Raw genomic sequence first — 22995 nt, 5'->3', positions numbered from 1 at the left:
AAATATGAATTGTTTATTTTGTAAACATATCAGCTGAATATTATCTTTTAAATATTTTTCTGAGTTCTAATGGAGGAATAGTTTTCAAATTTTGAAGTTATAATTCTTTCCACTCCTTTGTAATATTATTGATTTATCAATTGGAATATTTTATGTGGTCTCTGTGCTTGTAATTTAAAGCTAATGCTCAACACTTTTATTTATCATATAAATAACACTGATGAAGTATAGGTATAGCAAATGCAAAAATTGAATCAGTATAATAAAGTATAGGTATAGCAAATGCAAAAATTGAATCAGTATAATAATTTCCATGTATGCAATTAGGGCTTTATTGATTGTTCTTTTCAGAAAGTGGAGAAGGCAATAGCAACCCACTCCAGTGTTCTTGCCTGGAAAATCCCATGGACGGAGGAGCCTGGTGGGCTGCCGTCTATGGGGTCGCACAGTCAGACACAACTGAAGCGACTTAGCTGCAGCAGCAGTTTTCAGAAAGTGTTAAGTATCAAAATTTTGTCTTTATAATATGCAGAATTTGAAATAAGAATTGAGAAGATGAGCATTTTCTCGGGCAGATAGTTTTTCTGCATTTTAAACCTAAAATCCAGCATGTGCACAACCTTTATTCCCTCCCAAATAATTTACTTGCTGTCACTGAAAAGAATTTTAATGTTTTCCTGACTTCTTGCCATAGCTCAAATTTATCAACCATGACATTGTTCATTCTTGGCTGTTAAATGCTCCCATATAATCTGAGATGCTTTATATTTTCTCTGTACTTCTCTTTGCTGACATTATGGAGTGAGTTTCCTGTCAATGTGTTTATCCTTCTTGAATCTGGAGAAGGGCCCAGAAAGCAGTGTAGTTAATTGAACTAGACTGCTTAGAATTTTGCTTCACCAATAGAGCTGAACTGTTTGTTTTTAAGAGAGTCATCATCTATGCCCTGTTTTCAGTGTACAGCCCCGTACTCTGTTCATGCACAAGTTAGCGTCGCCACCCTAGGCAACAACTGTCACTTTACATTCCATTTCTGAAGGCTCTCTGAAGTTAATGATTTATATCTAAGAAGTAAATCTCTTCTGGAAACTGTCCGTGAAAAATAGTTTTTAATTGGATTTGAACAAATACAGCCCTTTTCCTACTGACTCTCATACTGGGTCTCCTTTTCCACCTCATTAATGTCCTCATTGGGCTAAATATTAACACACCACTGACCTCTGCAACATGAACAGCTCCTGGGAGACTTAATAAGTTTTTTCATGATAACTGTAAGAGCACTGGATATGGAAGGATCTGAGACAAATATTAGCACAGAGAGACTAGAATGAGTTGTAAAATAATGTCAAATAAATACAAATAAGATAGAGTTGTTAAAAATCTATCACATATTAAAATCATTCTTGTTTGAAGGCCAAAGGATGTTCTATAACTGTAATCCTAATTATAAATTACAAGTCAAAAAATACTGAGAACAATTTATAATTACCTACACTTGGGGAATATGTTTAAATTCACATTATATATTCACTTAGCAGACTTGCTTTCTATTTAAAATCACTCTGAATACATTTCAAAGGTTGTAAAGATTTTGAAGTACAGACATCTTGATTCACTGCAAATGAATATCAATGTTCTCATTTTAAGGAAATCACCGGTTTCTTTTTATTGAACTGTAGCTCAAAGAATCATTCAAAGAAATAAAAAAGAAATTCAACAATTTGAAGTTTAATTACACTAAGAAAAATGAAAAAGCTCGAAATCTAAAAGCTCTCAAATATCAAATTCAACAAGTGGATATATATGCTGAAAAACTACAGGTAATGAGAAGATACTTTGTGTGTGTGTGTGTGTGTGTGTGTGTGTGCTACAATTATTGCAAAATTATTTTGCATTTCAATTCTAAATGCCTAACCCTTAGGCTTTTTTTATACCATTAGAACTGAAAAGATAGTTTTAGTTTTTATAACAATTGGGTGCTTCACATAAAATACATAATTTATTGATTTATCTCTTGAAGCAGCTCTAGAATGATCTCTGCCAGACCTATCCAGCCTCATTGCTCCCAGCACACACCTCCATGCCTCCCTTTTTCTTTCCTTGCACCATTCTCCCTGCACACACACACACACACACACACACACCTCCTATACCTCCCTTTTTCTTTCCTTGCACCATTCTCCCTACACACACACACACACACACACACCACGACACACCTCCTATACCTCCCTTTTTCTTTCCTTGCACCATTCTCCCCCTACACACACACACACACACACACGCACACCTCCTATGCCTCCCTTTTTCTTTCCTTGCACCATTCTCCCTGCACACACACACACACACGCACACACCTCCTATGCCTCCCTTTTTCTTTCCTTGCACCATTCTCCCTGCTACACACACACACACACACACGCACACACACCTCCTATGCCTCCCTTTTTCTTTCCTTGCACCATTCTCCCTGCTACACACACACACACGCACACACCTCCTATGCCTCCCTTTTTCTTTCCTTGCACCATTCTCCCTGCTACACACACACACACACACACACGCACACACCTCCTATGCCTCCCTTTTTCTTTCCTTGCACCATTCTCCCTGCTACACACACACACACACACACACACGCACACACCTCCTATGCCTCCCTTTTTCTTTCCTTGCACCATTCTCCCTGCTACACACACACACACACACACACGCACACCCCTCCTATGCCTCCCTTTTTCTTTCCTTGCACCCACCTATATCAGAAGCTTCTTCCACTGTCGCTGCAGGCCCTGATACCTTTCCTGATTATTGCTTATGCTGGCTAATTTGACTGCTTTCTCAGAAGACAGTGAGCTGAGTACAATAAAATATTTGATTTTATGGTCTTTTTCTTTTTTAAAAAATCATAGCATTCTCAAACTATGGAATAGATCCTGGTATAGAGTAAATTTTCTCTATATTTGCTGAATGCTGAGTCAATAAACTATCTGAAAGGAAACCTATTCTTTCCAAAATGGGTTTTAATAATTATGATTTTAACATATTAAATGAAGGAAGCTGTAAAAGTTTTTCAAAGTTTCTCCCTCAATATTTAATTACTAACTAGCTGAGTAAATAAAAACTGACTGTCATTAAATTTTTTTTTTTTTTTGCCCAGGCTTTGAAAAGGAAAATGGAAAAAGTTGAGAATAAAACTTCTTTCTTAAATTATCCAAATAATAAAGTGAATATCCTTTTGGAAGCCATGAGGGATTTGCAGAAGCATGTGGATGAATTTGACAAAGTTGTAACAGATTACAGGAAGAATTTGGACCTGACCGAGCATCTCCAGGAGTTGATAGAAGAGGTATTCTCTTCTTGTTGTCATGTTATCTGTATTGTAATTTTTAAAAAAATTTCTCTGTTGCTTAGAACAACACTGCATTAGCTATTACTGTCATTAAATTTGTGCATCATGCTCCTTTTCATGATTATATCCTTAGGATAATTTCCTCATGCAGAATTGCTGTACCAAAGGGATACATGTTACATGGTTTTGATTGTATTGTCCACTTGCTCTTTGGAAAGATTTTACTAATTTAACTCTTCTTACCAGCAACATACGAGAAATTCTCATTTCTCCACAACCTCGTCAACTCAAGATGTTTAATCATCATGGAGTTAATTATATTAACTGTTGGATATCTGCTAAAATAATCAATAATGACTTATTTCACAGAATTTGAGAATGTTTAGAGAGAAAGTTGCTAATTGGATTTTTCATGTATAAAAATTCTTATTGGTATTATTTCATTTTTATCAAGAGGATAAATGGCAAAGTATACATAAATTATATGAAATTTGGCAAGTTAAAGTCATTATTTGCACACTTCATAGTGAAGAAACTCTACACTTGAAGTTCTTGAGCATTTTTTGTAGCCCATAATTCTGAGTTACAAAACATCTCTCTTTCCCACTAGTGCAATAGAGCTTTTAGATTTAATACCACATTAGGGGGATTGAAATAATCATTCTTCCATATCTGATGTATAGGTTTGCTGTACTTCTATGGCACTTATTTAAAGCCAACTCCTAACAGTCATGTGTTTCTATTTCTCACTCAGCATAAGTGCTTCTGGCCTTGGTCAGACACATTTCTTTCATCATAGTTATTTATTTTTAGTGAGAAACTATCTCAATTCTCCACTATGCTTTGAAAATATGACTATTTTCTATCAAGAAAAGGTCAAATGCTATTCTTCAAATGATATTTCCTCCATCTACAGACTAAATCTTATTCCTAAAAGAATTTATTTGTTGAGGTGTTATTTGGGCAATACTTTATCCATATATTGTTAATGATTTCAATTAAATAGGCTGAATTTTGTGTGTTTGAGCTTTTTCTTACTTTAGCTGATATTTGGATTCTTTTTAGTGCCATATGGTTTTTTTTAGAATGCCTGTTCTTGTAAGTCTGCAACTTTTCTCTTAGGAATTATATTTCAGGCAAATCTAAGAAAGCAGAAAAATCAAATTGATTTCCATATTTTCTTATCTGACTCTAATTTCCAAGTGCAAAAGTATATGGTCATGCTGTGATGTTTCATTTCTTAGGACTTAAAAAGAGTTCACATTAATTACCTCAGTGGGCAAAATGAAGAAATTTGGGAGGATAGTGTGTCTTTAATCTGTGATTTCTCCCATTTTAATTTAGTGTCACTTTTGGTATGAAGATGCAAGTGCCACAGTCGTAAGAGTTGGAAAGTATTCCACAGAGTGCAAGACCAAGGAAGCAGTGGAGATCCTCCACCAGCAGTTCAAAAAGTTTATCACACCCTCAGTGCCTCAGCAAGAAGAAAGGATCCAGGAGATCAGTGACCTCGCTCAGCGCTTATATGGTGAAGTCTCTGTTAAGATACCCATTGATTCACCACTGGACGAATTTCTAGTGAACCTAGCAGACAGCAGAGCATGGCAAGCCCTCAGGGTCCTTACTACGCCAGCCTATTCTGGGAAAAGGTTCAAGATAAGAGCAAAAGTGAATAATAGGGAATAGAGGAAGGAACTCCTGGCTGCAGGAGATGAAAGCATGTGGATTTTTAATGACCATTTGTAAGCCCTCCTTCTCTCTTCCCTTTCTCCCCCATTAAAACCAGAATAGTACTCAGCTTATGTAGACAAAAATGAAATCTAATTTCGATTGCAGTGAGTCCTCAAAACTATACACAACTCCCATAGTCCTTGAAGTAGGTAGAAAGCTAAGACTGAGGTCTACAGTCCTCATGTTTCTATGAGGATTAAGGTTTGTGGATATAAGAAAGGGCTGGAAGGTCTTCCCTTGTCTTCCTCTCATTTGTGGAATAAATAGTGTGTGTGTGCTCAGTGTGACTCTTTGCAACCCTATGAACTGTAGCCCACCAGGCTCCTCTGCCCATGGGATTCTCCAGGCAAAAATACTGGAGTGGGTTGCCATTTCCTCCTCCAGGGGATCTTCCCAGTGCAGGGATCAAACCCATGTCTCTGGTGTCTCCTGCACTGCAGGCAGATTCTTTACCATTGAGCCACCTGGGAAGCCCTGTGGAATAAATGGGAGAATTCAAATCATCATCTCACAGATTGTGCTTTCCTCTTCTCCATGACTGTTGGTCTGAAAAGCCTTTCCATGTGAAGAAGGTCCCCATTTAAAATGCCTGTTCAAGGGTGACAGTCCTTGAGGGTGCAAGAAGAATAATTTCATGAATTCCTTGACACTGCTAACTACAAGGTAATTAACAAGAGTAATTCCTAGTGACTGGGCAAACCTAGCCCCAAAAGATGGAGCAACGATGCTTCATTTGGCTGCCCACAGCTGCTGCCAGAGGGATAGTCTCTCTTGTTACATGAAGCACTCACTCTCCATGGATAGCCATAAAAATGTGGCTATTGCATCTATTGCATTAGCTAATACTAAATTAATGAGAATGAATTAGTAATGATTTTCCAAAGGAAATGGTAAATACATAAAAATAATAAAATATGAATTGAAAAATTAAAGAAAACTACCAGTGAATTGGCTCTTCACATCAGGTGGCCAAAGTATTGGAGCTTCAGCTTCAGCTTTAGCAACAGTCCTGCCAATGAATATTCAGGGTTGATTTCCTTTAGGACTGACTGATTTTATCTCCTTTCTGTCCAAATGGACTCTCAAGAGTCTTCTCCAGCACCACAGTTCAAAAGCTTCAGTTCTTTGATGCTCAGCCTTCTTTATGGTCCAACTCTCACATCCGTACATGACTACTGAAAAAACCATAGCTTTCACTATACAGACCTTGTCAGCAAAGTGATGTCTCCGCTTTTTGATATTCTGTCTAGGTTTGTCACAGCTTTTCTTCCAAGGAGCAAGCGTCTTTTAATTTCAAGGCTGCAGTCACTGTCTGCAGTGATTTTGGAGCCCAAGAAAATAAAGTTTGCCACTGTTTCCACTTTTCCCCATCAATTTACCATGAAGTGATGAGACTGGATGCCATGATCTTAGTTTTTTGAATGTTGAGTTTTAAGCCAGCTTTTTCACTCTCCTCTTTCACCTTTATCAAGAGGTTCTTTAGTTCCTCTTCACTTTCTGCCATTAGGTGATACTATGGAGCTGTGATTGATATAAAGACCTATACAACCCATTTCCGTCATTCAGGAATCCACAGTCTGCCTAGAAGTCACAATGTGGTAAATGCAGTGACAAAGGTCTAAAATGTGTGTTTGCTAGAACTGCCATAACAAAATACCGTATACTGGGTAGCTTAAATCACAAAAACTAATTTCTTCAAAGTTCCAGAGGCTGGAAATCTAAGATCAAGGGACTCAATGAGCTGGTTTTTACCAAGGCTTCTCTTTTCTTGCTCCCTCTTCACATAGGCATCTGTGCACAAGCACCCCAGGTTCTCTAGTCTTCTCTTAAGAACACCAATCATAATGAATTGGCACCCCACCCTTGTGATGCCAATTTTTAACTTTATCTCCCTTTAAAGACCTCATCTCCAAATAATGTTACATTCTGAGATACTGGAGGTTGAGTTTTCAATATATGAATTTTAGGTGGGACACCCCACTCCGGTACTCTTGCCTGGAGAATCCCATGGATGGAGGAGCCTGGTGGGCTGCAGTCCGTGGGGTCACTGAGAGTTGGACACGACTGAGCGACTTCACTTTTACTTTTCACTTTCATGCATTGGAGAAGGAAATGGCAACCCACTCCAGTGTTCTTGCCTGGAGAATCCCAGGGACAGGGGAGCCTGGTGGGCTGCCGTCTATGGGTTCACGCAGAGTCGGACACGACTGAAGTGACTTAGCAGCAGCAGCAGCAACAGCAGGTGGGACACAATTCAGTCTATAACAATGTACAATACCATTTTAGTCTGAGCTGTGGAGTCCAGTAGTCCAGTTAAATTTCTGCTCTTTCAATTATTGTCTGGGTTACCTGAAGAGCTCTTTTAAGCCTGGGATTCCTCATTTGGACAATGCAGTAGAACCTTCTAGAGGAAGGTTTTGTTAGCTAATGCATATAAAGTGCCTATGCTATGCTATGCTAAGTCACTTCAGTTGTGTCCAACTCTGTGCGACCCCATAGACGGCAGCCCACCAGGCTCCCCCGTCCCTGGGATTCTCCAGGCAAGAACACTGGAGTGGGTTGCCATTTCCTTCTCCAATGCATGAAAGTGAAAAGTGAAAGTGAAGTCACTCAGTCGTGTCCGACTCTTAGCAACCCCGTGGATTGCAGCCTAACAGGCTCCTCCATCCATGGGATTTTCCAGGCAAGAGTACTGGAGTGGGGTGCCATTGCCTTCTCCGTATAAAGTGCCTAGCCACAGGCAAATAAGATGCACTCACTACACAATAGATACTTGTATTATTACTCCAGTAGGGAGAGGAAAATCCAGTTGGGAAAGATGAAGAATATTTCCACAAAGATCTTGACATTGGAGGTAGACCTTGAAGAGTGAGTAGGATTTATCCCCACAGAGACAGGGGTATGGGTACCCTTTCCCCATACAGGAAAGAATAGTCAGTGGCTGTGGGGATTTTGAGAGAAAAGTTGCTAGTTCAGTTTGGTCAGATATTAAGTATGTGAAGGAATTATGGAGATGTATTTTTGAGAGAGGCAGGTCGAAACCATATCACAGAGGGCCTTGACTGTATGCTTTCTAAGTAGTGAAGAACAGCTGAATGTTTTGAAAAGGAGAAAAGAGGTTAGAGTGGAGCTTTATGAATATTAATTGGGACATGGTACAGCAAATGTAACCATTTTTCTAGAATACTTGGGTTTTCCAATGATGCTTTTGTCTATTCAACAAGTATTTAGTAAGTGCTTACTATCTATAGGCCCAGTGTCAGACACTGGGATAAATTAATGGGATTAATTTATGGGGTTTAGCCTGGGATTTTTTTTTCTGCTAAGGATTTGACCTTTAAAAATGGTTTTAACCCTTCTTTTCCCCAGGTTTTGAAGAAGGGCAGAAATATGCTGAGAAAATAGTGGCCAAACACAAAGAAGTTCTTGAATCTGTCACTGAATTATGTAGCTCTCTCACAGAGCTTGAAGAAAAGCTGAAGGTAATTTCTTCTTACCAGAATATGTATGTTTAAAAGATAGAAATTAAAATGTCTGGATCAAGTGTCTTCTGATGCAAAGATGTTCTAATGCAAATTCTCAAGGGACATGATGTGCACATTTGTTTCACAGCTTTCTAACATAATTACTTGGTTGTTTTTAATAGTTAATTCTGTTTCTTTCCCATCACTGTAGAGAAAAATGTTGCTGAGAATGAGGGTTAAGCACAAGTCAGGTGTCTCATTTACATTTTCATGGATCGTATCCTAATGGATAAATGTGTGCCATTAAAATCAAAGTCCGTATTGTTGTTAAGTTGCTCATTCAGTATCCTTATGTTTTCATTCATAAATAATGAACATAAGTTATTTTATTCTCTTCCAAATTGTGGCCCCAGAGAAAATAAAACTAATCTTCAGGTATTATAGTCATTGAACATTTAGCTTCATGGAAATATTGAACTAACCATTAGCATCTTTCATGGAATAATAAAATTGATGGTAAAAATAGGAAATATGTTTATGATTTGTCTAGGTAAAATCCAGTTAAAATAGAGAAATGTATGTATATACATACATACATACATACCTACCTATGTATGTATACACACATATGTATTTTTTTGTCTTTGTCGTTTCCAAGCTGATTTCATTAGTGCTCTTTTCATAACTGACTGAAAGAACCAGTTATTTAGGATTGAAACAGTGGTGAGGTAATTAAGAGCACAGACTCTAGGGTAAAACACAGCTGCCTAGGAATACCAGTTCTCCAAATTATTGTATTCGTGAATGGGGATTTAATCTATTAAGGGTATATTTCTTAATGACCCCGAGTCTCCATTTCCTGATTCATAAAATGCAGGAAATAGAGGAAGCTAATCACAGGATAGCCCTGAGTACTGAATGTGAAGACACCCATGATTATTGTTGGGATTTCTGTTGGTATGGAGACATAATGGTGCTCTTGCAGTTTGGAGCAGAATTATCTTTATTTTCAGCAAGTATTTTTTCTGTATGAATTTCCATGTCAGATATTTGAGTAACATTCTGTTCAAAATAGTTTGCTAAGCTTTTAATTCAGTGGGCATCCAATCAAATTGTTTTTTTTTTCCTTTGGTTGAGAATCTAGATTTTTCCATTTTTACCATTTTAAATAACACTATAGTGAACATCTTTGTACATGAAACTTTTTTCTTTCTTTTGTATTATTACCTACACAAAAATTCTTTGCTTTCCATAAATGTTTTGTGATTATAATGCCACCAGTAATGTATGAATGCACCTTACATTTTATACTTTTTCAACATTTTTCACTTCCTCCTCACCTTTACCCCAACCCCTGAGGATGTGTCTCTTCTCCTGACTTTTGAAACACAGCCCCAAAAAATCATTGCTCTTTTTCACTCTTTGCTGCCGTCTACAGCACCTTTCCCATTTATGTTGTACATCTCCAAGTGAGCTCCACTTAAAACATATGCTCTCTTAAAGAGATACCCCTTTCCAGCTTTTCGTCTTCATGTTATTCTTCCTGAAAGCTGTTTCCACTCTCTGCCTCCTTCCACTTTACCCCTTCCTCCCACACCCCCTGGAGTCAGAGTTGTACCCTCTCTTTCTCATTTCCAACCTTCCACTGGATTCTCTTTTGCTAGTAAGGGGCCCCCTACTCATTGACTCCTGCTAGATGATACTGCTAGTGTCGTTTTTAAATTCAAAACACCTCCCTTCAAACTCTTCTTTGCTTACCAAATGAAGTTCAGACTCAAGGTTTTCCAATGTTCTGGAACTGACTGTCTTTCCAAACCATTGTGTTTCTCCACTCATTGTTGGTTCCTACCTCAGCGATCTCCTACCCCACACTCCCAGGTCTGCCTCTAAATTTTATAGTCATCCCTCATATCCACAATTTTGCTTTCCTCAGTTTTGGGTACCTAAAGTCAACCTCAATCAGAAAATATTAAATGAAAAACTCCAAAAGTAAATATTTTTTATGTTTTAAATTATGAGAAGCCATATTCACATAACTTTTATTACAATATATTGCTATACTTGTTATATTTTATTATCTTGTTATCAATCACTTACCCTACCTAATTTCAGAGAAGGCAATGGCACCCCACTCCAGTACTCTTGCCTGGAGAATCCCATGGACGGAGGAGCCTAGTGGGCTGCAGTCCATGGGGTCGCTAAGAGTCAGACACGACTGAGCGACTTCACTTTCACTTTTCACTTTTATGCATTGGAGAAGGAAATGGCAACCCACTCCAGTGTTCTTGCTTGGAGAATCCTAGGGACAGGGGAGCCTGGTGGGCTGCCATCCATGGGGTCGCACAGAGTTGGACACGATGAAGTGACTTAGCAACAGTGGCAGCAGCTACCTAATTTATAAATTAAACTTTATCATGGATATGTATTTACTGGAAAAAAGATGTAATAACATGTACGTAGTATTTTCTGCAGTTTCAGGCATCCACTGTGGGTCTTGGAATGTATCTTCTACACATAAAGCATAAAGGTGGACTATTGTACTTCACACATACATGACCTTTCATCTCGCTTATCTAAATTGCTCTCTCAAGGCCAAACCCAAATATCACCTCCTGCACAATTCCTTCCTTAGCTGTGTCACTCCCTCTTTGATCTGCACCAGTGCTCCTTCCTACCATAATCATCGCATATATCTACCATGATCATCCAGCCACTCTCCTAGATTATAATGAGGAAACCCTGTTCAGTTCAGCATCCCACACAACATTTAACAATATGCTTTGCCTAAAACGGGTTGTCCATAAAGGTTTTGGCATTTATTGTAAACACCCAAAGGATTGGTACAGGAAAAAAAAAAATCATTCAGTAGCTCAAAAAAGTTTGATTTGGGTGGATATAGAAATGAGGAAGAGCTTCTATGGCAAGAGAAACAGGCATCAGCGTTGCCCTTAGGAGTTACAGCCTGAAGAAAATGCTGCCAAAGGATGTTAACACTTTACACATGTTTCTATGACAGCATAAATGTCTGGGTTTTGTTTTTAAGGTTGACTCTATGGCTCTCTTTTGCAGGAGTTCATGAAAAAAGCAGGTCTGGAAATCCCTGTCAAGGTTAAAATAGTGATAATAATCCTTTCTCTTTGTGTAGAATTTTTATATTTACAGAGAATTTTCATAAATATTACCTCAGTGTTTTCCAAATAACCTTGTGATGGTAATGTTTAGTTGTTGTTTTCTTTGTTTAAAAAATCAGAGAGTGTAAAAATGCTTTATTTGAGGACACACTCAGTAGTGGTGGATCTGGAGTAGGATCTTAGTTATAATTCAAAATCTAGTATTCCTTCCACAACTGTCACTTTATTGTATTTTATTAAAGTATAGTTGATTTACAATATCATGTTATTTTCAGGTGGCACAGTGATTCAGATACACACACACACACACACACACACACACATATTCCTTTTCAGATTCTTTTTCCTTATAGGTTGTTACAAACTATTGAGTAGAGTTCCCTGTGCTATACAGCAGGTCCTTGTTAGTTATTGATTTTATGTATAGTAATGTATATATGTTAATCCCAACCTTCTAATTTATAGCCCCCACTACCCTTTCTCCTTTGGTAACCATAAGTTTGCTTTGCATGTTTGTAAACCTCTTTCTGTTTTGTAAATAAGTTCACTTGTATAATTTTTTTTCATATTCCACATATAAATGATATCGTATGATATGTGTCTTTCTCTGTCTGGCTTACTCCACTTAGTATGCTAATCTCTAGGTCCATCCATGTTGCTGCAAATGGCATTATTTCATTCTTTTTGTGGCTAACATTCCACTGCATATATGTACCACATCTTATTTATCCATTCATTTGTCAGGGGCCATTTAGGTTGCTTCCGTGTCTTGGCTATTGTAAATAGTTCTGTAATGAAGGTTGGGGTGCATGTATCTTTTTGAATTATGGTTTTCTTTGGTTATATGCCCAAGAGTAGGATTGCTGGATCAATTGATATTTCTTTTTTTAATTTTATTTTATTTTTCTATTTTTAGTTTTTTTTACAGGATGTGTTCCCCATCCTGAACCCTCCTCCCTCCTCCCTCCCCATACCATCCTCTGGGTCGTCCCAGTGGTTGTACTAATTTGCAATTCCACTTTTCAATTCCATACTGTTCTCCATAGTGGTTGTACTAATTTGCATTCCATTTTGGAATTAGGTATAGCGTATATACCAAAGCAGAGTAATTTATCAAATAACATAAACCAGTGTAAGTTTTAGAGTTGGAAGTAAGAGCTGAATCTCCCCAGTAAATGTCTGCCCAAATCCTTTGAGTTGATATAACATGTACACTTTGAGAAGTATGCCTGTTTCTTTAAGGCCTAATGCCCATGTTCCAGGTGGTATAGAGTATCTTCTGCTGCCATATTCTTGTTCAGTGGCTAAGTCACATCCCTCTCTTTTTAACACTGTGAACTACAGCACACCAGGATTCCCTGTCCTTCACTATCTCCTGGAGTTTGCTCAAACTCATGTCCATTGAGTCAGTGATGCCACCCAACCATTTCATCTCTGCCACCCGCTTCTCATCTTGCCCTCAATCTCTACCAGCATCAGGGTCTTTTCCAGTGAATTGGCTCTTCACATCAGGTGGCCAAACTATTGGTGCTTCAGATTCAGCATCAGTCCTTCCAAAGAATATTCAGGGTTGATTTCTTTTAAGATTTAGTAGTTTGATCTTGCAGTTCAAGGGACTCTCTGGATTCTTCTCCAGCACCACAGTTCAAAAGCATCAATTTTTTGGTGCTCAGCCTTCTTTATAGTTCAACTCTCACATCCATACATGACTACTGGAAAAATCATAGCTTTGACTAAATGGACCTTTGTCGGCAAAATGATGTCTCTGCTTTTTAATACGCTGTCTAGGTTGGTCAAAACTTTTCTTCCAAGGAGCAAGTGTCTTTTAATTTCATGGCTGCAGTCACTGTCCACAGTGATTCTGGAGTCAAGAAAATAATATCTGTTGCTGTTTCCACTGTTTCCCCATCTATTTGCCATGAATGGGACTGGACCCCATGATCTTAGTTTTTTTAATGTTGAGTTTTAAGCCAGGTTTTTCACTCTCCTCTTTCACTTTCATCAAGAGGCTCTTTAGTTTCTCTTCACTTTCTGCCATTAGAATGGTATCATCTGCATATCTGAGGTTGTTGATATTTCTCCTGGCCATCTTGATTCCAGCTTGTGCTTCCTCCAGCCCAGTGTTTCCAATGAGGTACTCTGCATGTAAGTTAAATAAACAGGGTAACAATATACAGCTTTGATGTCCTCCTTTTCCTATTTGGAACCAGTCTGTTGTTCCATGTCCAGTTCTAACTGTTGCTTCTTGACCTGCATACAGGTTTCTCAGGAGGCAGGTAAGGTATCTGGTATTCCCCTCTTATAACAAGAACTTTCTTCCTACTGGATCTTTGAACAACCAGTTTTAATTGGCAGTGAACTTTTATCAGCAGAGGAGGTAGAAAGGGGAGTGAAACCTTGAAATAACTGTGTAAATCACTTCATGGGAGTATGCTAGCCTCTTGTGGGATACATTTGCTGAAAGACTGCCAACTTTACTGGCCCAGGCTCTCACTAATCTTCACTTTGTACAGCAGGGAGATGCTTTAAAGTTGAATCTGAATTTGGAAGACTTCCATGATGATTGCATTGACCTACTAAAAGAACCAGCGAGAAATAAGCAGACAATATTCAATGATGGAAGCAATAAGGTAAAGAAATCCGTGTATCCTCAGATATTTGTTACTTTCACTACTTTCGTTTAGCATCATTGTGCATTGAAAAACAATGAATTGAAGCCTTATTATCTTTCTGAATTGTCCAGTGTGAATGCAAGTGAATGTCCTTTCCCCTTCTTTTCTACTCATTACTTAGTCTTTCTTCTCTCACCTGCGCTTTTACCTCAGAGTCTCTCCCATTGAATACTGGAACCATAGCATTTCACAGTGGCATTGGGACAGTCAGTCAAACACCACACTATTGCCCCAAACTTTTGTTTCTCCCATCCTTAACTGCCTTTCTTGTTGACCTTTCAATCCCAACTTCAAATTTTACTTCTCCCTCTTTATCATACCACCAAGCTATGATTTTGTTGTTTTACACTACCCATTGGAAATCCTTAATACGTGAAATTAGATTGTATCTCATTCCCATAGAATCTACTTCTAACATGATATTTCTAGGAATATGTACTAAAACATAGAATGCAGCTGAAAGATAAACACTAAAGTATTTATAGAAATCTTAAATTATTTTAAAGTCTATGCATTGCATATAAATTAAGCATGTAGCAAAAACTGCAAATACTCACAAAATGCAAATGCATTTCAAAAGCATTATTTAAATCACATCATTATGGAGTTTCAGTATAAGTTGTTCACTGTCTATTCATAGCTCCTGGACTATAATTAGCTCTTGATTTTATGCATTGCCAAGTTTGCTCCCAGTGTTTGTCTCTTTCCCAAGGAACTGAAGGGACAAGCAGAGTCAACATTATTCTCAACTGCTCCCAAATAAAATAAAATATACCTTTTGTGGCACGAGAGTCTGAAAAATCTCCCTACTTATTGCCATCATCTAATGGAGAAAGACATCTTTTCTTAAACTAAATATGGTGTTTAGAACTTCCTTTTAGGTCCTTTCATGCAGGTTAAATCTATGTCAAGGTCTCATGCAATTATACAACCACCAGGCAGCAAGTACCATATTAAGTAAACTGACTTTTTTTTAGTGGGATGGCCTGGTAGCATTTAAATCCTGACTCCTCTCTGAGGCAAAGGACAGCTGCCAAACCTTAGCTGGACTTCAGTCTTGTATCAGATGATCTTTGGTTACTCTGGTTGTCTAAATCAGGTTTTCTCAACCTCAGTACTATTGACATTTTGAGCCTAAGAATTCTTTGTTGTGGGAGCTGTCCGGGTGCATTGTAGGGTGTTTAAGAGCATCCCTGGCCTCTGTGGGCTAGATGCCAGCAGTACCCACTCTCCAACTATTTGTGACAACCAAAAATTGTCTATGGAAATCATCAATGTCCCCACAGGAGCAAAATCAACTTTGACTGAGACCAACTAGTCGAAATAATAAAGAATAACATTAGATGCATCACATTTTCTTAACTAAGTTGCAAGAGATACAATTTTTTTTAGATTCTACATTGTCAACAACATATATCTGCTAAAATTAGAAACAAAAGCTATTGCTACTGAAACACACTCATTTATACTTGGTAAAAATGCCTTTTCTTGCATTTCTTGGAAAAAAATCAAAGGAACAGATTCCTTTTATTTTTCACTGAGATTTATTTTCATTGAGAAATCATTTTTATTTTAATATAAATTAAAAGACATGATAGATCATCAGCTATTTAGGATAAAAATGAAAATCCATGATTACAACTGTCAAGATCTTTCATTGACCTCATTTCGCATATGCATTCTGGCACAACTGGCAAAGTGAAAGGGTGGCAGTTAATTTTCTCTGTTAAACAGTTCAATCATATTTACCCTCTTATTGTCTCTGTCATTTGCGTTATAAGTCCAATGTAATGAGTTCCTAAAATGCCATGTGGGAAGATAACCAGAAGCACCAAATAAAAAACTTATCTGAAAGTCACTGCATTCAATTCTAATACCCTTACACAATGTTATTTTTCTCCAAAACATTATTTGAGTCAGAAAGAACAATTCCACCAAACTATTACAAGAATGTATTCATCACAGGATTTCTTTCCTAGAGATAGTAAAGCGCTTCTCATTTTTCTGACTACAAAAATGCAGCTGGTGAAATTGGGCCATTCAGTAAATGCAGTGCCCAATGTACTGCTAACTGATCAGCGGTGGTTATTCCCTAAGGTGAGCTCCTGCTGCTGCTGCTGCTGCTGCTAAGTCGCTTCAGTCGTGTCCGACTCTGTGCGACCCCAGAGACGGTAGCCCACCAGGCTCCCCCGTCCCTGGGATTCTCCAGGCAAGAACACTGGAGCAGGCTGCCATTTTTTTCTCCGATGCAGGAAAGTGAAAAGTGAAAGTGAAGTCACTCATTCATGTCTGACTCTTAGCGACCCCATGGGCTGCAGCCTACCAGGCTCCTCCGTCCATGGGGTTTTCCAGGCAAGAGTACTGGAGTGGGTTGCCATTGCCTTCTCCCCTAAAGTGAGCACTGAAGCTAAATCCACAGGAATATCTGCAAACCCCTAAGGTTAGGCAGAGGCACAGAGTATAACAGCCTTGCCTAAAATCACAGAGCTATCTAAGACTTGAATTTACAGTTACAGAATTTTAGTACTAGAAGGAATTTAACAATCATCTGATCGAATCTCATTTTACAGTTGAGGAAACTGAAGCCAAAAGAGATGAAATATTTTGCCCTCCAGAAATCACATAAAGTAGTGTCAGAACTGGGCTGGCTGGCACCCCAGTTCTCCTGAATTTCAGCCATGTAACTTTTTTCACAAGACCAAAAGTGAGTTCTAAGAAACTGCTGCATACAAATATAATAAGTTATTATGTAATGATACTGTAGATTCCCATACCAAATTTTTTCCCACTTGCCATTCATCTGTTACACGATGATTAATAAAGGAGTTGCATGGAAGTACTTGCATAGCACAAAATTCAGGGGAGTCTTTTATCAAAGTGAATGAGGACAGCCCCTGGGCCTTCATCCACTAATCCTGATCACCTGGTTGGAGGAGTAAAATGTTCTTGAGACACTTGCTTTGGCAAAAAAATGGAAAGGGCAAAAGTGTTCTTCACCACCTTTCTGTTCTCTCTTACCTGTCCTCCCCAAATTCTCAAAGGAACCAAGTTACCCCCTGACTGCTCAAATCCCCTTCCAAAGGCCTTTCCCAGAAGTGCCTTTCATAGCCCAAACCCTGTGTTCAATATCTTTCTTTATCCACTTCCCACTTAGCTTCCTTAAATCTGATTTGTCCCAAGAGAAGGTTATCTATTGTGGAGATATTTTAGAAGATAAAGTCTTGTGGTGATCACTTAAATTTCCCACCTAGATGGCTTCCCACCCTATGAACCTGGACAATCTGTGCTATACATGTAGTTCAACGGATATGCTACTGCTACTGCTAAGTCACTTCAGTCGTGTCCAACTCTGTGCAACCCCATAGACGCAGCCCACCAGGCTCCCCCGTCCCTGGGATTCTCCAGGCAAGAACACTGGAGTGGGCTGCCATTTCCTTCTCCAATGCATGAAAGTGAAAAGTAAAAGTGAAGTCGCTCAGTCGTGTCCAACTCTTAGCGACCCCATGGACTGCAGCCCACCAGGCCCCTCCATCAATGGGATTTTCCAGGCAAGAGTACTGGAGTGGGGTGCCATTGCCTTCTCCGTCAGCAGATATAATATATCCCTATTTTCTCTCTTCCAAGATGCTCACTTTGTTTGCCTACATGGTGAAGTGAAGAAGTGAAGTGAAGGGAAGTCGCTCAGTCGTGTCCAACTCTTTGGGACCCCATGGACTGTAGCCTACCAGGCTCCTCCATCCATGGGATTTTCCAGGCAAGAGTACTGGAGTGGGGTGCCACATGGTAGTGATTATAAAGTCAAGTGATAATGTCCATCAGTGAAAATGAAAGTTCAGAAATCCTGACAGAGATAACATATGAGGCTATAGATTGAGGATTAAGTAAAAGTTAATTGCTCATTAGATATGAAAGTGTGGTGAGATCTTTGAGGGGAAGAGTATAGAGAGAAAATTAGAGAACTTAAAGACAAGATCACAATCATTCATATATTTAGAAGATGAGCAAAAACGGAATCAGCAAAGACAAAATTGAGAATGAGCTATGTTTTGATGCAGTAAATCAGAGTTTCCCAGCCACTTTGCCAGAGCTCATCAGATTAATGCAAATATACCCTGTCTTTGCTGAGATACATGGATTTATCTACCTCTTTCTATTAATGGCAGTGGGTCCCTGCTGGCTTAGGTAGTAAAGAATTTGCCCACAATTCCAGAAACTCGGGTTTGATCCCTGGGTTGGGAAGATCCCCTGGAAAAGGGAATGGCAACCCACTCCAGTATTCTTGCCTGGAGAACTCCACTGGCAGAGGAGCCTGGTGGGCTAGAGTCCACAGGATTTCGAAGAGTTGGACATGACTGAGCGACTACACTTTCACTTTTCTTTGCTACTAATGGCAAAACATGGCTTTATGGTGGATAAATGTTAAAAATAGCTGGTATATGTGAATGTTTGAAAACCATTTTTATAAAGGAAAACTAGTAGACCCAGGAGACAATAGCTTATTGAGTTCTAAAATGGATTTTTATAAAATTGCATAATGACTTTAAAACTGAAAGCTTATTTCAATTTGAGAATAAAGATAGAAGTGCCAAAAGCTAACATGATTTATGCAGAAAAACTTGTGTTAAACTCACCTTATTTTGCTTTCTGAGATGATTATTTAATAGAAAATTCTAGGTTTGTGCCATAGACAAAATTTATTGTGATTTCAGGAAGTCACTTAATTAACACATTCACAATAACTCTCTTAAGGTAAGTGGAGAAATGTGAACTGAACGGGCATTCAGTCAGGTTATAGTTGTATCCAAGAGTGTTAAGTATTTCATCAGTATCAACCTGGAAGACAGTTTGCCTTGCCCTGAGGAGACAGCTTTGTACTAAACTCTGCAGTGTTCAACACTTTTATCAATAGTTCAGTTGAGTTCAGTCACTCAGTCACGTCCAACTCTTTGTAACCCCATGGACTGCAGCATACCAGGCTTCCCTATCTATCACCAACTCCCAGAGCTTGCTCAAACTCATGTCCATTGTGTCAGTGATGCCATCCAACCATCTCATCCTCTGTTGTCCCCTTGTCCTCCTGCCTTCTACCTTTCCCAATATCAGGGTCTTTTCCAGTGAATTAGTTCTTTGCATCAGGTGGCCAAAGTATTGGAGCTTAAGCTTCAGCATCAGTCCTTCCAATGAATATTCAGGATTGATTTCCTTTAGAATTGACTGATCTCCTTGCAGTCCAAGGAACTCTCAAGAAGTCTTCTCCAACACCACAGTTCAAAAGCATCAATTCTTTGGCATTCAACCATCTTTATGGTCCAACTCCCACATCCATACATACTACTGGAAAAACTATAGCTTTGACTAGGGAGACCATTGTTGGCAAAGTAATGTCTCTGCTTTTTAATATGCTGTCTAGGCTTGTCACAGCTTTTCTCCCAAGGAGCAAGCATCTTTTAATTTCATGGCTGCAGTCACCATCTGCAGTGATTTTGGAGCCCAAGAAAATAGTCTCTCACTGTTTCCATCGTTTCCCCATCTATTTGTCATGAAGTGATGTGACCAGATGCCATGATCTTAGTTTTTTGAATGTTGAGTTTTAAGCCAGGTTTTTCACTCTCCTCTTTCACTTTCATCAAAAGGTTCTTTAGTTCCTCTTCTCTTTCTGCCATAAGGGTGGTATTATCTGCATATCTAAGGTTATTGATATTTCTCCCTGCAGTCTTGATTCCAATTGTGATTCATCCAGACTGGCATTTCACATGATGTACTCTGCATATAAGTTAAATAAGCTGTATGACAATATACAGCCTTGATATACTCCTTTACCCGTTTGGAACCAGTCTGTTGTTCCATGTCCAGTTCTAACTGTTGCTTCTTGACCTGCATGCAGGTTTTTCAGAAGGCAAGTAATGTAGTCTGGTATTCCCATCTCTTTAAGAATTTTCCACAGTTTATTGTGATCCACACAGTCAAAGGCTTTTGTGTAGTCAATGAAGCAGAAGTAGATGTTTTTTTCTGGAATTCTCTTGCATTTTCTATGATCCAGTGGATGTTGGCAATTTGAACTCTGGTTTCTCTGCCTTTTCTAAATCCAGCTTGAACATGAAGTTCTCAATTCACGTACTGTTGAAGCCTAACTTGGAGAATTCTGAGAATCAAAACTGCAATTCAGTAGTCCTGTATGATTCTTATAAAAACAAAAGAATTACTAATAAAGTCACTTTCATAAAAACATAGCATATAGATCAAAGAGATGATGATTCCACCATTATGTATATTATATATGTATATATATATATATATGTATATGTATATGTATATATATATATATACATATATATATATATACTGTGTGTGTATATATATACATATGTATATATGTGTAGATATATACAGTATATATACACATATGTATGTATATATATATAACCAGTTAAGCTGGATTGGAAGTCAGGGGTGGGACGTTCCTAGTGGGTTTCCCCAAATTTCATCTCTGATAAGACAGACTTGGCTTCCCAGTCACTTGGGTGCACAGCTGAACAGCACAGGCTTCCCAAACAGAGGTTTTCATGCCTTAGAACTAATGTGGATGCACCCACTTGGTGGAAGGCATATCCAAAAGAGAGAGCCTCAGAGAGACAGAGCTGACCATGCCCAGTCTCTTCTTCCAAACCCACAGCTTCATAAGTCAGTTCCTTCCCAGGGGGAGTATGGAGTGAGGGGATGAACCTGGAGTTTTACCCAAATTTTTCTCCTTAGCCTGTTGCATAGGCTGCCCAAAGAAGTCATTGAAAAGTTGCCTGCCCTCTGCATGACCCTCAGATTAACAAATGTGCTTGCTATCCTATGAAGTTATTCTTAACATGAATAAAGTATCAAATTCTTTCCCAGGAAAGCACTGTTTCAGGAAAAAGTATTCAAACAGGGGCTCTCAGAATGGTCTTAGAGGAGATTCTTAGACTATTTTTGGATCAAAGTCACTGTGAAAAGGAAAATAAGCACTCCAGTTTCAGGAAGAGGTGGAAAGAAAGAGCTAAGCTGTCATAGGAAAATCAAAAGAAGGAGGGACATTCCGTATGAAATATGTGTTTATTTAGTAACTTTTTTTAATTGAAGTATAGTTGATTTACAATGCTGTGTTAATTTCTGCTGCACAACAAAGTGATTCAGTTATACATATATATACATGTATCATTTCCATTATGGTTTATCATAGGATAGGGAATATAGTTTCCTATATACAGGAGTACCTTATTGTTTATTTGTTCTCTGTGTAATAGCTTACATCTGATAAACCCCCTCCCAATCCATCTCTCCCCTAACTTCCCCCTACCGTGGCAACCACAAGTCTGTTCTCTGTATCTGTGAGTCTCTTTCTGTTTCATAGATAAGTTCATTTGCGTCATATTTTAGATTCCACATGCAAGTGATATTGTATGGTATTTGTCTTTCTCTTTCTGATTTATTTCATTTAGTATGGCAAAGTTTCTAGGTCCATCCATGTTGTTTCAGATGGCATTATTTCACTCTTTTTTTAAAATAGCTGATTATTCTTCTGTTGTATACATATGTAGCACGTCTTCTTTATCCACTCCTCTGTTGATGGACACTTAGGTTGTTTCCATTTCTTTGCTATTTCCGTGTCTTTGCTATTGTGAATGGTGCTGCTGTGTACATAGGGGTGTGTGCACCTTTTTAAATTAGAGTTTTGTCTGGATATATGCCGAGGAATGGGATTGCTGGATGATATGGTAATTCTGTCTTTAGTTTTCTGAGGTACCTCCATCCTGTTTTCCACAGTAGCTGCACCACCTTACATTCTCACCAACAGTGTAGGAGAACTCTCTTTTCTCCACATCCTCTCCAGCATTTATTTTTTGTAGATTTCTTGACAATGGCCATTCTGACTGGTGGGAGGTGATAACTCTTTGTAGTAGCATTTCTCTAATAGTTAGTGATGTTGAGCATCTTTCCCTGTGCCTATTGGCCATCTGTATGTCTTCTTTGGAGAAATATCTATTTATCCTTTGCCCATATTTTATTTGTTGCTTAGTTGTATGAGATCTGGTTTGTCATATTGTTTACAAATATTTTATCCCACTAGTAATTTTTTTTTAAAGAGAAAATCTTTTAAGAACTTCTGGCTTTAGACTCAGGATTCAAATTTCTACTAAATGGCTGAAGGAAACCACTTTTTCTCAACTGGGTTTATGCTTTCTCTGAAGATAGGTCATATCTGTATAATAGTAGAAGGCACATTGTTTTGCTTTTAATCTTCAATCTGAAAACACTGATTTCTCAAAAATCCCTTGTATATGTCAGGAGTAGAACTGTGGGCTAAAATGAAGAACTCAAACCCAAAACAAAACACAGCTTTCTCATGTGCAAGTGGTGGTAACAAGACAAAAGCCAGGAACTGTTACATTAAGTAAAAACGCACCCCAAATGCTGTGGAAAGGCACAGAAAGAACTGGATATAGAACAAGCAGGTTGGGATAGATGAGATCTCTTTCAGCTTCAATATTCTTTAGAGTCCATGCCAGAAAGTATATTTGAACCTCTTATCAAACCAGAGATGGACGTGGATAAGTGGAGAGAAATCCTAGAATAGAGTAAGTGAAATGGATCACTGTTTTTCTCAGTCTCCTGGC

General features: G+C 38.5%; 1 protein-coding gene across 4 annotated transcripts in view; it reads left to right on the top strand.

Moving 5' to 3' along the window:
• Positions 1 to 22995, top strand: part of CCDC141 (coiled-coil domain containing 141) — a 227941-nt gene that overhangs the window by 198749 nt on the left and 6197 nt on the right. For 3 of the 4 annotated variants that reach the window (XR_011461869.1, XM_070359081.1, XM_070359094.1), the window contains 5 exons: positions 1680 to 1820; positions 3161 to 3349; positions 4697 to 4880; positions 8453 to 8565; positions 14192 to 14308. Coding sequence is in view for 3 of the 4 variants with exons in the window: in XM_070359081.1 (XP_070215182.1) it covers positions 1680 to 1820; positions 3161 to 3349; positions 4697 to 4880; positions 8453 to 8565; positions 14192 to 14308 (744 nt within the window). In the remaining variant the exon portion in view is untranslated. The remainder of the gene's footprint in view (positions 1 to 1679; positions 1821 to 3160; positions 3350 to 4696; positions 4881 to 8452; positions 8566 to 14191; positions 14309 to 22995) is intronic. The other variant, XM_070359090.1, reaches the window with a different exon arrangement.

This window comes from Bos mutus, chromosome 2 (assembly GCF_027580195.1).
Source record: "Bos mutus isolate GX-2022 chromosome 2, NWIPB_WYAK_1.1, whole genome shotgun sequence".
NCBI lineage: Eukaryota > Metazoa > Chordata > Mammalia > Artiodactyla > Bovidae > Bos > Bos mutus.
Note: the sequence above shows the minus strand (reverse complement) of the source record. Positions and strands in the feature narration are given on the sequence as shown.